The 13,238-nt window shown below is 40.3% G+C and overlaps 2 protein-coding genes across 5 annotated transcripts in view; one reads left to right on the forward strand and one right to left on the reverse strand.

Annotated features, from left to right (window-relative positions):
- LOC125764278 (furin-like protease 2) overlaps positions 1 to 13,238 on the forward strand; it is a 365,455-nt gene that overhangs the window by 32,058 nt on the left and 320,159 nt on the right. The gene's annotated exons all lie outside the window — the stretch shown is intronic.
- Positions 1 to 13,238, reverse strand: part of LOC125764369 (uncharacterized) — a 47,135-nt gene that overhangs the window by 22,608 nt on the left and 11,289 nt on the right. For all 4 annotated transcript variants that reach the window (XM_049428537.1, XM_049428538.1, XM_049428536.1 and 1 more), the window contains one exon: positions 11,287 to 12,262. In XM_049428537.1, coding sequence (XP_049284494.1) covers positions 11,287 to 11,347 — 61 coding nt within the window. In that variant the 5' untranslated portion in view covers positions 11,348 to 12,262. The remainder of the gene's footprint in view (positions 1 to 11,286; positions 12,263 to 13,238) is intronic.

Genomic DNA, 13,238 nt, shown 5'->3' on the forward strand with positions numbered 1-13,238 from the left:
CTCTCTGGGAAAAGCTCTGAAAAGACAGCAAAAGCTGTCTGTCAGCCTGGTGTAGGACACGTTGCCGGAAGTACAGCATTATGACGTCAACATTGACACACATCCTTCGTCGCGCAGCTGCTACTGTCAGATCCTTTTTGCGGCTTGCGGAAAATGTCTGTTTGCTACCATCCAGACATGCAATGTCGCCATCCTGATGCAATCTTCGTCTGCGTCCGCACTGGCCCCAACCGGGGCCGGAATGGAATTTGAATGGATTGACGATGGTGGGCGATACATACGCGCAATTGAAATGCAACCGTTAGCGTCCGCCTTTGATGAAAAGTTCGTCTTTTCGCACCATGGCAAAGGTCAACTCAAAGCGGGTAAGAATTGCAAAGATGTTGGAATTTATCCAATGATAAAATGTCTTGTACGGGAAAACGGAAAACAGCAGAAAATCGAACCAATCCAATTTTTGGTGTAACATTTTGTAATGCTCTTTCCAGCTTTAGTTGTAGCGAAAAAGAAAATGACGATCGATTGGTGTCGTGTTGGAGCGTAAAGGACGTTTTTTTTACAAATGAAGGCAAAACTTTAAATTGCAGCGAATTGAAGATGAAGCATAGTTGATGAAAGCAATCCAATGGTAATGTTATCATCTCATCTTACGAAAATCGACAAAATTGTTTCTTGATTGCTTACAAAGTGATGCCCTTTGCAGCATCTATTCCGCCTGATAATTTGTTTGCTTTCTAATCTTTTGTATAATATTTTTACAAAAACTGGACATGGTTAAACGAAAAAAAGTAAACCGTTTTGATTCCCATAGGAAGGTAAGCAGATAGTACGATAGAGCAACATTTAGCAACAATTAAAAAGTTAATCTGCATCATTGTGTTATAACAAATAAGCTATTTTTGTAGCATAACTGCTCGTTTCATTGTTTTGCTGCAAAAGCAAACGATCAATGGAGGCTCCTGGTGGCGCATTGTTTGAGAGTGTGTGTGGATTGGGAACAATACCCGTTTTGGAATTGTGAACAATACCTTCATCAGGCTCAGCTCGGCCGCAATGGCTATCAACACCGGTACCACCGAGCAGCGACAGCGAAACCGGGTGTTGGAAAAAATAAAATGCACAACTTAACGGGTGGACGACGCACTGGGTTGGTGGGTGCCTGTTGGAGGTTGGAGGCAGACAAACAAGAAACATAAAGTAGGATGCTTCTTTAAGTTGGAAAGCGATAAACCAAGCTGTGAGCCCCTTTGAGGCAGGCGGCTTTTAGTGCGAAATGTAGGCATGGCATGTTTACGGTCGCTTGCGGTGTTACTCTCGAAGCCATAGCGACGGAACGAGCGGAAATTCCGTGAATAGCGCTATGGCGAGTAGCCATCAGGCATGACGGAAATTAAAAATTAGAAGGGAAGAAAATAATGTTCGCAACCAGTGCGGCTGCCGGGGACAGGAAGTCACAAATACTGTTTAACCTAGAAAAGAAAGAAGAAAGAAATCTCGTAGACCTTATGTTGTATTCAGTAGGTCGGATATGACGCTTATACTAAACTCGCAGATGTATCATAGTATAAAGTTGCTTATAAGTATATGATAAACTCGTTTGAAAGATCCTTTTTACTATTATGTATTATTTGCACATTTTCCTACTTCCATTAAAATAGAAAAAAATCTAAAAGAGGTGTAAAATAGGCCGAAATTCAGAGGATTTTTTTAAATTCCTTTTAACACCTTTTTATTAACTTTTAATGTTGCTTTTTTGAAGAAATTGTTAAAGGCGTATTTTCTGTTCGCTTCTAGATGCTCATTGGTATATACCTTTATTGTTACAAGTTAGATAACAACACCATTCATCCGTGTATCATTACTTATGTATTTGATTCAGTATTTAAAGTTGCATACCCTGTTGCCGGTTTATCACACGGAACAAATAGGCCACCAAAGCTTATGTAATTTTGAGTGTGGTATGCTCTGGATTCAAACTATTTTTAGCACAGTATGCATTAAATATTTCAAGCGTTTCGAAGAAGCGTCGGATTTGCTGCGAGCGACCCAGCACCTTGCGCAAAGTTGCAAAACCTTCGCTTTTGGTCAACGTTCCGCTTTTGAAGTCTTGCTGAAGCTTTGTGGTAAATAATTTAGCTGAAACAAACCCCACAAGAAGCGGTGCGTCCTGTTGTGTGACAAGGTTAATGCCATTTCGTAGCTCACTCACACATGCCGAGCTAAACTGCACACTTTCCTTAGCAGTGAGCAAGAATTTCCCCATCCCCCGAAGAGATGGTAAAGAATGTGTCGTCATTTTATAATCTTTACCGGGTACGAACATTCCAGAACTGACTGGGAAATGATCGCGAACCCCGACGGTGTGTCGTTTCATTTCTTATTAAACACGTTAACATTGGTCGAAGCGTTAGGATGGTTGAGTGATTTTGGTGCTGCTCTTCGGTGGTCACATTTGTTTAATGTTTAATGGTACGTACGCGGTTTCTGCGCATTCTGGCCATAAGCCTTGGGGATAGTTTACGAGTGCTAGTTTCGCGCGTGAAGTGATCTTTTATGGAGCTTTTCTTTCTTTGAAGCAGTCGCCAAACACCAAGTGTAAAGCAATGGTAAAACTTTGAGTGCCAACCCAATCCTACACTGAAGTAGTTCGTGTCCTAATCGGACATTTTACGGAAGGTATTTTTATCTGTACAGCAACCAAAACTGTCATTAATCCATCAGTCACAGCTGACGGTTAAGAGGTTTGCTTCAACATTATTCACACCTGCTTACATTGCTCACACTCTCGACACAACGTAAAGTGAGGCGTTTTCCCGGTTTTTTTTCGCTTCCGTTCTACCGACCAATCTTCATTTGTTAATACGTTTGCTCTACTTCTACCACTCGGGGCTTGAGAATTGAGAATTGTTTGCGAATAATTTAAACCATTCATCCAAAACGACCGTGAACAGGTAAAGGCAATGGTTTCCACCAAAAAAAAATCAATTCCTTTTCCATTCGGATAGCGGACTTCTTGGCTACGGGTCACTGACAAAGACAAACATTTTCTTAGATTGTTTGGGGACGCTTTGGAAACAACGTTTTTCCCGAAGAAAAAAAAAGGTTCCGGTTTTTTATTTGCCCTTATCAGGTAAAACTCTTAAAGGTAACAGGAGAAGAGTTGGCAAGTGAAAAGGGAAGCATAAATTTAATTTTTTGGCTACTACTTGGAACTTTCGTTGATTTTGGGCTGTGTTCCGACTGACCTGATTCTTAAAACGCATTCATTTGATTGTTCGTTCCCTGAACAAAAAGTCAAGCCTTCGAACAGCTATCGAACAATCTGTGGTAGTGTGAAATGGAGGGAAGATTTGGCATAATACCTTTGACGCCGAAGGTTTTGTTTTCTTTTACCCTTATCGAAGCGGATTGTTCGATGTAAGAAATTTTTTTTAATGTTTTCTATTTGTCTATATGTAAACAGTTTATTCTGATTGTGATACATGTGGTATAAACGATGGGTTTTAGGAAGTATTACTTAGTTTAAGGATAGCTTTATAAATAAGAATTTCGAATATAATGAAAGAGATTTTTCTTCCACTTCTCCATGCAGCTTACACTTATCAACTGCCGTGAGTACTTTAAAATCTCTCCTCCTTGTTTGTTGGGCGGTTTATTTATAAAAAAGATGAGAAAAAAGTGAATAATTCCCCATGTCATTCAACGTTTATTAATTTAATTACCATCCCATGCGCACATTAAACGACACGCGAAGACGTATACACGACTGAAAAGCGGTAGCTATTTTTCGATCTAGAATTCCTATCTATAAACGGAAAACCAGCAGTCGGCGAGCAGTCGAGCGATGCCGTACATTGTTGGTGCCATTTTAAAATACTTCAGGCACATCCTCAAACCGCAAGCATTTATGAGACAGCTCAGAAAACCTGAATGCTTGGCGGTGGGCTTCCACTGGAGGCAGGCAGAACCTGTCTGATTCGTTTCCGTTTACGAATGGTATTCGTTTCCCATTCATTGCCGCGGCACGACACGTACATATCCGTGGGAAATATTACGATCCCATCCCATTCTGCTGCCGGCTAGGAGGGCAATAAGTGTGCCGCAGCATTTAGGCTTCGTGCGCTTGCCCGGACGGTTATTATCGTTAGCATTTTTCGCCGAAATGTATGCAAATTAGATAGCAAGCGTTATAATCGACTACGAAGAGCACCGGAATGCGTAATGGAAAATGGGGCGTTTGACGTGGATAAAATGGGATATGGGACGCGGGTGGGGGTCTGTTGGTTTGCAGCTAGAATTTCCCAAGTAGTTGCCTTCTTCGATCGAGGATACCCAAATGCTAGCGCGTTGTCTGCGGTCGCGCTCGGTAGAAATATGTGCAAGCGACCAAAACTATGGCATGGTGGCGTGGCAAGAAGCTGCTAGTTTGCCTGAGTAGATTGCTTTTATGGTAGAACCGCTGTAAGCTTCCGCGTGCGATAGCTTTTTTGGAGGTGACTTTGAGCTGAAATATGGTGAAGCTGAAAACAAAGATAGACAGTTGGTAGAAAGCATTTTGTGTGAGACATAGTAATGGCTGTGAATAAATTGTTTCGTTACGCAATATGGGGAAAAATAGGAAAATGTAACTCTATATACAGGCGACAGGGGGAGCCCGGTAGCGTATGTGCTAAACGGCGTCGTAAGGGACCTTCCCTCTGTTGCAAGGATTGACTATCCGAATACGTGGTAAAAAATAAGTAAAATAAGCCAGAAATGACCGGGTTCTTAATAGAGAGAGAGAGAGAGAGAGAGAGAGAGAGAGGGAGAGAGAGAGAGAGAGAGAGAGAGAGAGGCAAAGAGAGAACGAAGGAAAGAGAGAGCTCTATATAAAAAGTGACAGATTGTAAATATATATTGGAATACACCGCAGCTGTCAAAAGTGCGGTCCTCTTAGCTCAGTTTTGCTACTCGTTCCACCATAAGTTCAAAAATAATGTACTACGGAAAATATTTCTTATTTCCTATTGCTTAAAGTAGCAATAATATTTGAAACTACAACAGCAGTACGTGTAAATGAATAAACATTTTACATAAATACATGAAATTCATAATAAAGCAAATGGATACAATAAAAACATTGGATAAAGGTTCTGGGCGCTCCTAGTAAAGTGGTGGCCCATGATAATTTAGATTTAGGAACTTTTGGGCAACAGAGTTTATTGAGTTTGACAGCCCCGATGTACACATACATATACGACCTTGAAGTGGTTCTATGGCAATGGTAGTACCACACGTAATAGATAGATTGATAAATATTGATATACGTTACCGAGTGAACATTGGTTTTTTGTAAGCTTTTAGATGAGGATGGGAAAATATTGACGAAGAGATAAGTTTATCTACAATAAAAAGAAAATGATTCTCAAAGAATTCTCGTTTAGATTAAATATGGTATCGATTACTAATATAAAAACAATTTTCTTGGATTTATCACGGATCTTTCATCTAACAATACCTAGCGGAATGATAGAAAAAATACTTCAATTGTTAGTAATAAACAGTGAGATAACTTAAGCCCTAGACAAAAAAAAACCTATCATTCATAAATCGATGAAGCGAGTCACCCTTCAGGGAAGTTAGACGTGATCCCACGTTGCTGTTCATTGTTTGTTTTTCCCGTTCGAACATGTGTTGATGATTGCTGGTTAGTTTTGTCGATGAGACATTGCTTCCGATGTGATGGTTGCTGATGACTATGATTTGTTTGAGCGGTGTAAAACAAAAGCTCACTCTTCTAGCGATAGTGGTGTGAACATTTCGATGAAAGAACATGAAAACCCTAGCATAGGCGAGAAAGAAAGGTTTTGTGACAACACAGATGCACAGTCACGTAAACTGAGTCAAGCACTGGGTAGAGAACGTATTTTTATACATTTTTGTTACACTGATATACGATATCGATCGTGAAATCAACATTTTCGTACATCAAGAAAATCGATACCACCATAGAGATTCGTCTGATTGCTGTCGGTAGACCACCGATTGGTCTGTGATCGTTTGGTACATATTTCAAGCTGACAGTAAGGAGTGGAAATACACATGAAAGGTAATTCCTAGCGTTTGAAGCTGCAGGCTAATATTTGAATGTTGGTAATCGATTGCTACACAGATGGCTGGGAGTAATCCTTTTCATCATAGTAATGAGTGGGGAAGTGGATGGAATTTGAACACAGTTCTATCCCGATGTCGATAGCGCTAGCGGGATAATACGGGCAAAGCGATATGAGGGGAGTAATGTGAGTGAAAAAGATGTACGTGGAACTTTATGTTCGTAGTTTCGATTGCATTAGCCCAAGGGATTTGAAATGAACACAAGATGATGAGATGTGGGAAACGTGCTTATAATGTGTTTATTCCACACAAGATCGATCATGGTATTGATGTGAATGCAAACATGTTTGTTCGTTGTTACTATCGGGCTGGTTGTTCATCAATCCACAGCATACAAACGTTACTTTCCTTTGTTGATTTAATGAGTGGTACTGACTTGTGATATGTACGATATTGATTGGTTTTAAGTACATATGTTCAAATTTAAACGATTGGTATGTCACGGATGTCAGAGTATTTATTGCTATTGAACGACATGATTAATTGAGAATTAATTTCAACATTGATTGTTTCATATTTTTACTGTACAACACATTTTATTGGTACGTGATTGAATTCCCCGTAAAATGATGGACATTTCTGTAAATAATCCTGATTAAATCCTATTGTCATTCAACAGTTGAAAGCGTCATTGTATTGATTCGCATGACATTGAAATGAGCGTTTGAGTTTCGTCCAAAATGTACGTCTAAGCTAGAAATGAAAACGGTGATGAGTGCTCGTAAATCCACACACTCTCCACACTTTCCCGCTGAAAGGGTTGAAACTTGAGGCGCAATTCTCATCCGAATGGATCATCCCAAAACTGGCTTCACGCCAAGCGTCCTGCCGTCTGCCGAGCAATCGAAAAGGGTTGGATGTGCTAATTTGGATTACAAATCAAATTTACCATTCCATTTCAACGTTTGCGTGTGTTAGGTGTGTGGAAAACTTTCCGATCAATGAAACTGTTTGCCCAACACCGGTGATGAAAAGAAGGTGTGCGCTGGTGTATCAGCTATGGTAAATGAATTATTTGGGCTTTCGTGCTCACATTAGGCACAGCGTTTCCTTTCCAATTGTCGTCTCCCCGATGAGGGTGGGTGAAATTTGTACCTTCAGATTTAATGTTTTCCTAGCAAATGAATGTTTTTGTGGAGATTCTGTCCTGTTGGGAAAAGGTCCCCGTAGGGAGTTAACCGAGATTTGAGGGATGCTGTAGTCTACGTAAATTTAATTCCCTTTTAACGTTATAAGAGGGTGTTGTTCATGTAGACATTAACCATAAGATTAGTGAGGTGCCGATTGCTATTCGAATGGATGAAAAAGTGTAACTAATGTTGAGAAAATATTGTTTCGTAGAATTTGTGAAAGGAATAAGGTTTTAGATGTAGATGTATATGCCTTTTTAGTCATAAATATTTAATTTTTTGTTGTTTTGTTTAGGCGTATGATTGACACATTCAGCAAGCTATTGAATTGTATAAAAGATGGCGTACCAAAGATTTTTGTTTTATTCAGATAGAACGGCTTGGCCGTATTGATACGTACAAAAGAATTGTTGAACAAACAAATTGTTAAAAATCTTTGCTATAAGTTCGATATACAATCCACAACTTGCTGCCACAACTTGAAATCGTTGCTTAACAATTTTGTTGAACATGTCAACGCCATATTTTGAACACTTCAAAATCTCTCTATCTTTCTGTCTATCTCTGTCTATTTCTGTCTATCTCTCTATTTCTTTCTCTCGTTTTCTCTCTTTCTCTCTCTTTTTATCTCTATCTTTCTCTCTCTCTCTCTCTCTCTCTCTCTCTCTTCTTGGCTTAATGATTTACTAGGTCTTTCTTTCTTGACTTAACGACCTTAGAAGGTCACGCAGGCCATTTCTAGCTTTTTAGACATGTTTTCACCACGTAGCCTTGTCTTCGCAGACTTTAGTCATGAAGGGCGGCCCGGTGGTGCATGTGATAAACGGCGCCGGTCCACACGGTAGGACCGGGTTCAAATCCCATCCGAACCGTCCCCCAGTAGCAAGGGCTAACTATCCGGCTACGCAGTAAAAAAAAGTCTAGTAAGCCAGAAATGGCCCGCGTGACCTGTAAGATCGTTAAAGCCAAGAAGAGAGATAGAGAGTCATGAAGGTATTGACATATACTGTCCAATTCGTATCAGAATTTCGGTGCTTTATCAAGAAATTCATATCCATTAGCCAAAACTTGAAAGTGGGTCCAATAGAAAGCATCAAGATCAGCTTTGATCGGGAGCATAACCCGAATACTCTAAACAGAACCGGTGAGTAAAAGCTAAATTGCAACAGCAAAGCGTGACGGAAACGGTTCTTCAATTTGCCACATCAGGCAAAACCCCTTACGGTACTGCGCGGCCAACATCTGGCCTAGGTCGGAAACAATCCACAACTACTACTTGAGTTTTGCCGCCTACTACTACCACTGAACCGAGCCTAGCACACGCAACCGGAAGGAAACAATGTTTCGAGCTGGGCGTGTGGGCAGAAAAATGCATAACGCCACTTGGACGGTGGCTGTCAACAATGTTTATTGCTCGCTTGAAAAGTGTCCTTGTGCACACCGGAAGACATACCAACGGGGAACCGGGATGTGAAGCTGGTAGTGGTTAGCTCGATCGCTCTCGCGTACAAAAGGGCATACTTGCAAAAAAGCGTTCCTTCGGGCTAGCAGCTGTCAGTACGAAAGCATATCGCAGTTATAATTCCTTTTGGAACTCTCTCTCTCTCCATATCTTCCTTACGCGCTTAAGGGTGTTTGGTGGTTCTTTTCTATTCTTTGAATGTCTTTCCGCCACACTGTGCAAGGCTTGTGAGCATGTGAGAATGTGCGTGGCAAAATGTCTGTGTTGACTTCACTTTGCGCCGATTACTTCACTAGTGGCTGTTATTTCCTTATCCACGCTTATGCTTTCGCACACATTCCTTACGGCTGGGTGGTTTTGACCTCGGTCAAGTGAAGTGGTGCTCGGGCTCGAGTCTTTGTAAACTAGCAAGGCCGTGTTTGAGTTAGCTTTGCCTCGGCGCATATGTGGCACGGTGAGAAACATTTGAAGTAAGTACAAGATTTGAAAAGAAGAGCTCAACAAATCGCTACTGGGAAGTGTGCGAAGTGTTTTGCAAGACTCCCAGGCAGTAGCCATAAACTATTATGAACGAAAAAGTGAAAAGAAAATCGAGACATGCTGAATGAATGCTTAGCGAAAACATGTGAACGGTAACTCGAAAAAACTGCTCGACATGTGCACGTACGATTACAAAAACATTGACATAGCTTATTGCATCCGGCGACGAGTGCCACTGCAGCTTGGACCTTTTTCGACCGATTGGTACGGCAAAAGGCGAAAAGGTTAAGTGTTTTTGCTGTGGGGAGAAGGAAAAAAAAATCAAGCGAACAAAGCCATACTGCATCCGTGCTAGATTGCCGTGATGCAGGGCTAAGTATGCAGTTGCATACTCGTTAGGGTAAATTAAACGTACGTAAGTGGAGTGTATAATTAGTTCCTGCTATGGGTGGACCTGAGTCTAGCTTAGGACTGACTTTGTAATGCATGATGTACGGTGAATCCCTACCGTAACGTACCATCAAGCGTAGGTTAAGGAAAAAAAGTGTTCTTTTGACAAACCCCGTTGCTTCGTTGTTTAAAAAGCTTTCTCTATTTATGTATGCAACTTGCTCGAATACCAAGGATATACCCAATTATGATTTAACATACCTTTATTGTTTAATCAAATGAAATTAGATAAAAAATCACTACACTTTGACAAAAAGAAGAACACTTTAATTGCTTATTTAGATTTCGCCATATTTTAGACACAGAACTAATAAAGAACAGGGAAATAAACCTTTGAAACGAGTTTATTTACATTCGTGAATATGTGTTGACGTAAAAAACTAACGTCAAACTTGTTATCAAAAATTTATGTCAAAAATGTTATCAACTTTTTGTCGTGGAAATTATAAGTTATAAAAATCTGTCAAAAGCTAAAAAAAGTGACAAAAGCTCTGTTGTTTCGTTTTTGTCAGGCCTCGTTTTCCAGTGCCTTATATAATTTCTCTTAATTCGTTTTTTATATTTATCTGTAATGATAGAGATTGTATTCTCTATAAATGATTAACAAATTATTCTTCGCTATGTTACAATTTTTTTCCAATGATGATTGACGCACCCCAAGAGATCTGCGCAATCAGTGAATAAAATCAAATGCCAACTACCATTTAAACATGATTGAAAACATGAAGTTAAAAGTAAATTGTTTTTGCTGTTAATAGTTGGTTAACCACTAAGCTAGGAAAAGATACACATTGCAGGACCGCCATAAGAATGTAACCTCTACTCTGCTCTAGAATCTGTAGAAGCCGTTCCATTAGCTAAACATATGACTTCGGTGAAGAGTCAAACCACAAGTTGGGAAAGGATCAACACACCACTCTCACACCACTTAGATGGTGTGGTATTTTTTTTTCTCCATCGAGTACTTTTCCCTCATCCAAACTGAACCATAGTTCAGGCCCAGTTTGGTTGGAATTGGTAGAAATTAAATATCATCCATTTAGGGTGTGTGTGGATGCGTGTGGTTTAGAGGATAGGTGAAAAAGTTTTGTTGCTTTTTCCAAGTTTCGAGGCCGATGTCGTCAGACGAAAGTTTGTCGTACACGCAAACGTTTCTGAATGCTACTGTGGGGGAAATCTGTCTAAAACTCTTATTAGGAGGAAAGTAGTCATAGTATCGTGTGGAAAAGCTTTTGACATTTGACTTACCTAAAAATAACTAACACTAACTGAAAGTAGTGAGGGAAACTAGATGGAATAGGTTGATGTATCGCTTTGATTGAGTGTACATATAATTTGGTAGAAAGTTTTTCTACCCACTTCGTTCGAAAGCACATCGTTGAAATAGAACCATTTTCGTGATTTTTTTTAAATAAAGTTTTGTTACTATTTTTACTTTCGTTTTTTTCTCTTTTAAAAACACTTCTGAAGTTGAGTATTTTCCACTTAAATAAGACTTCCAGTGAACCGTACCGTAGCAGAAACCGTAGTGCAAAAGCGACTGTCGAGAGTACTTAACAAAAGCGATAAAAATACGGTCCCTTTACAAAAGGGCGCACCTGCAATACTTACCTACATAGCCCATGAACAGGCTGAGCAAGGGCACAGCCAGCAGATGCAGCTTGCTATTCATTGTGTACTATAACGGTTACACGTTCCACGGTGTGCCGGTTTTTTTCCCGGCGTTGCTCTGGTGTCGATTTCAAAACCTACGGACACTCAATTTATCCAGTTTGGCAGAAAAACGCGGCGTACTCTGCCCAAAATCGCGGGATCGAATGAAAATTTCCGAGAATGCCGAAGCTTGTAGTTTGCAGAAAAATTGCAATACTATGACAAGATAGGAACCGGTTGTATTGAGCCTTTTTTTTGGGTATAGGTTACCGAAAAAAAAATACAAAAAGGAAAACTCACAATGGGAAGTGGGTATGAAATAAGTGAAACCGTTTGTATCAAACACGGCCCGGTGTCAGTTTGCTTCGTCGGCAAGTGGTTACACTTTACACGGGCAGTACGCTTTTCCTGCAACCAACAGTCACACTTCCGTTAGCGTATTTCCATTCCAGTAGTAACTTCCTTAGCAAATGGGCGGAAGATGCCCATAAGGTGCGATTTTCAGATGTTGCTTTAGTGTCGGCAAGCGATTTTTTTTGTTCACTCGATGTGTAATAGAATGGGCATTGCGTTTTTAACCAGGTTTTCACCACTTACTCCAACACTCGCAAACAAAACGTCGGGGGATCGTATTTTTCCCGGCTGGATGTTTTGGACTTTTTAATCATTTTGTAACTTCCACCTCACATCTCTTGTCGAAAGCAAAAATGGTTTAATTTAATAAAAGAAACAAAATCTTCACTTTTCGCTTGCCGGTTCGTTGGGAAATTTTGTTTTCTTTTGTTTTATTCTCTGACTTTCACATCATGCACCAAATCGATAGTGGTCGGGCAGGAGCGTTCAGAAGAACGTTGTGAAACACCGCCCTTAGGTTTCTTGCGCACAACAATGTGTTGAGTAGATTTTGGTGAACCGGGCATCCGGATGAGGCAATCTGAAATTAATATTGAAAAAGGAGAAGAAAGAAAAACGTAAGATTTCGTGCTTTGGCTGGTAATGATTCAAATAATATAAACGAGAGCTGTGTATGTATCTATAGATGTGTGCGTTTGTGTCCGTGTGTATTATAATTGTGTTGGTTCGATTTCGTGAATCCGTGTCTCCGGCCGATGGCTTATGTCTTTTCGCATTAGTAGCAGCAGAGTTACGAACTTGGCCCACAAGTCCAAGGGACGGTATTGATTTCCCGTGTTTGCTTTTACTAGCACGAAAGGATAAGCTCTGCCCGGTAAAACGTACGGCAGACTGGTGTTGGATGAGAACGATCAAACATAATATCAGGCAACTCCTAAAGTTATGGTCTATAAGGATGGGTTTTGCGTTGGAAACTATTAAATATAAAAAAAAACTTATTTGGCTTTTTGTCAAGTCGCGTTTGGTGAAATCTTTATGAATTTATTGATTTTAAGCAAATGTTAGAGTGAAATAAACAGTTCTAACGCAACCTGTTTGAGAATATCGCTCTATCTCTTTCCGTCTATCTCTCTCTCTCTCTCTCTCTCTCTCTCTCTCTCTCTCTCTCTCTCTCTCTCTCTGTCTTTTTGCTTAATGACCTCTAAGGTCACGTTGCCCACGTAACCGAATAGTCAGTGCTTTCTACGAGGGGACAGTCCGAATGGGATTTGATCCCCGGTCCTGTCATGTGGACCGGCGCCGTTTATCACATACACCCCCGGGCAAGTGAGGATGTAAACCGTATATGGTAAAATTAAACTTACAGTTACGAAATGCTAAATATCTTTCCATGCACCACAGAATACGATGAAACTATACCGTTCACCTAATAGATAACATTTACAGCACCGAAAAGAAGTTTGCCTGTGGAGAAAAGTAGCAAATCACCAACGCCTTATAGGTTGATTTATCATTAGAAATGATTTATGAGCAGCCCCATCGGTAAGTCGATAGGA

The sequence above is a fragment of the Anopheles funestus genome, chromosome 2RL (assembly GCF_943734845.2).
Source record: "Anopheles funestus chromosome 2RL, idAnoFuneDA-416_04, whole genome shotgun sequence".
In the NCBI taxonomy this organism is placed as follows: Eukaryota; Metazoa; Arthropoda; class Insecta; order Diptera; family Culicidae; genus Anopheles; species Anopheles funestus.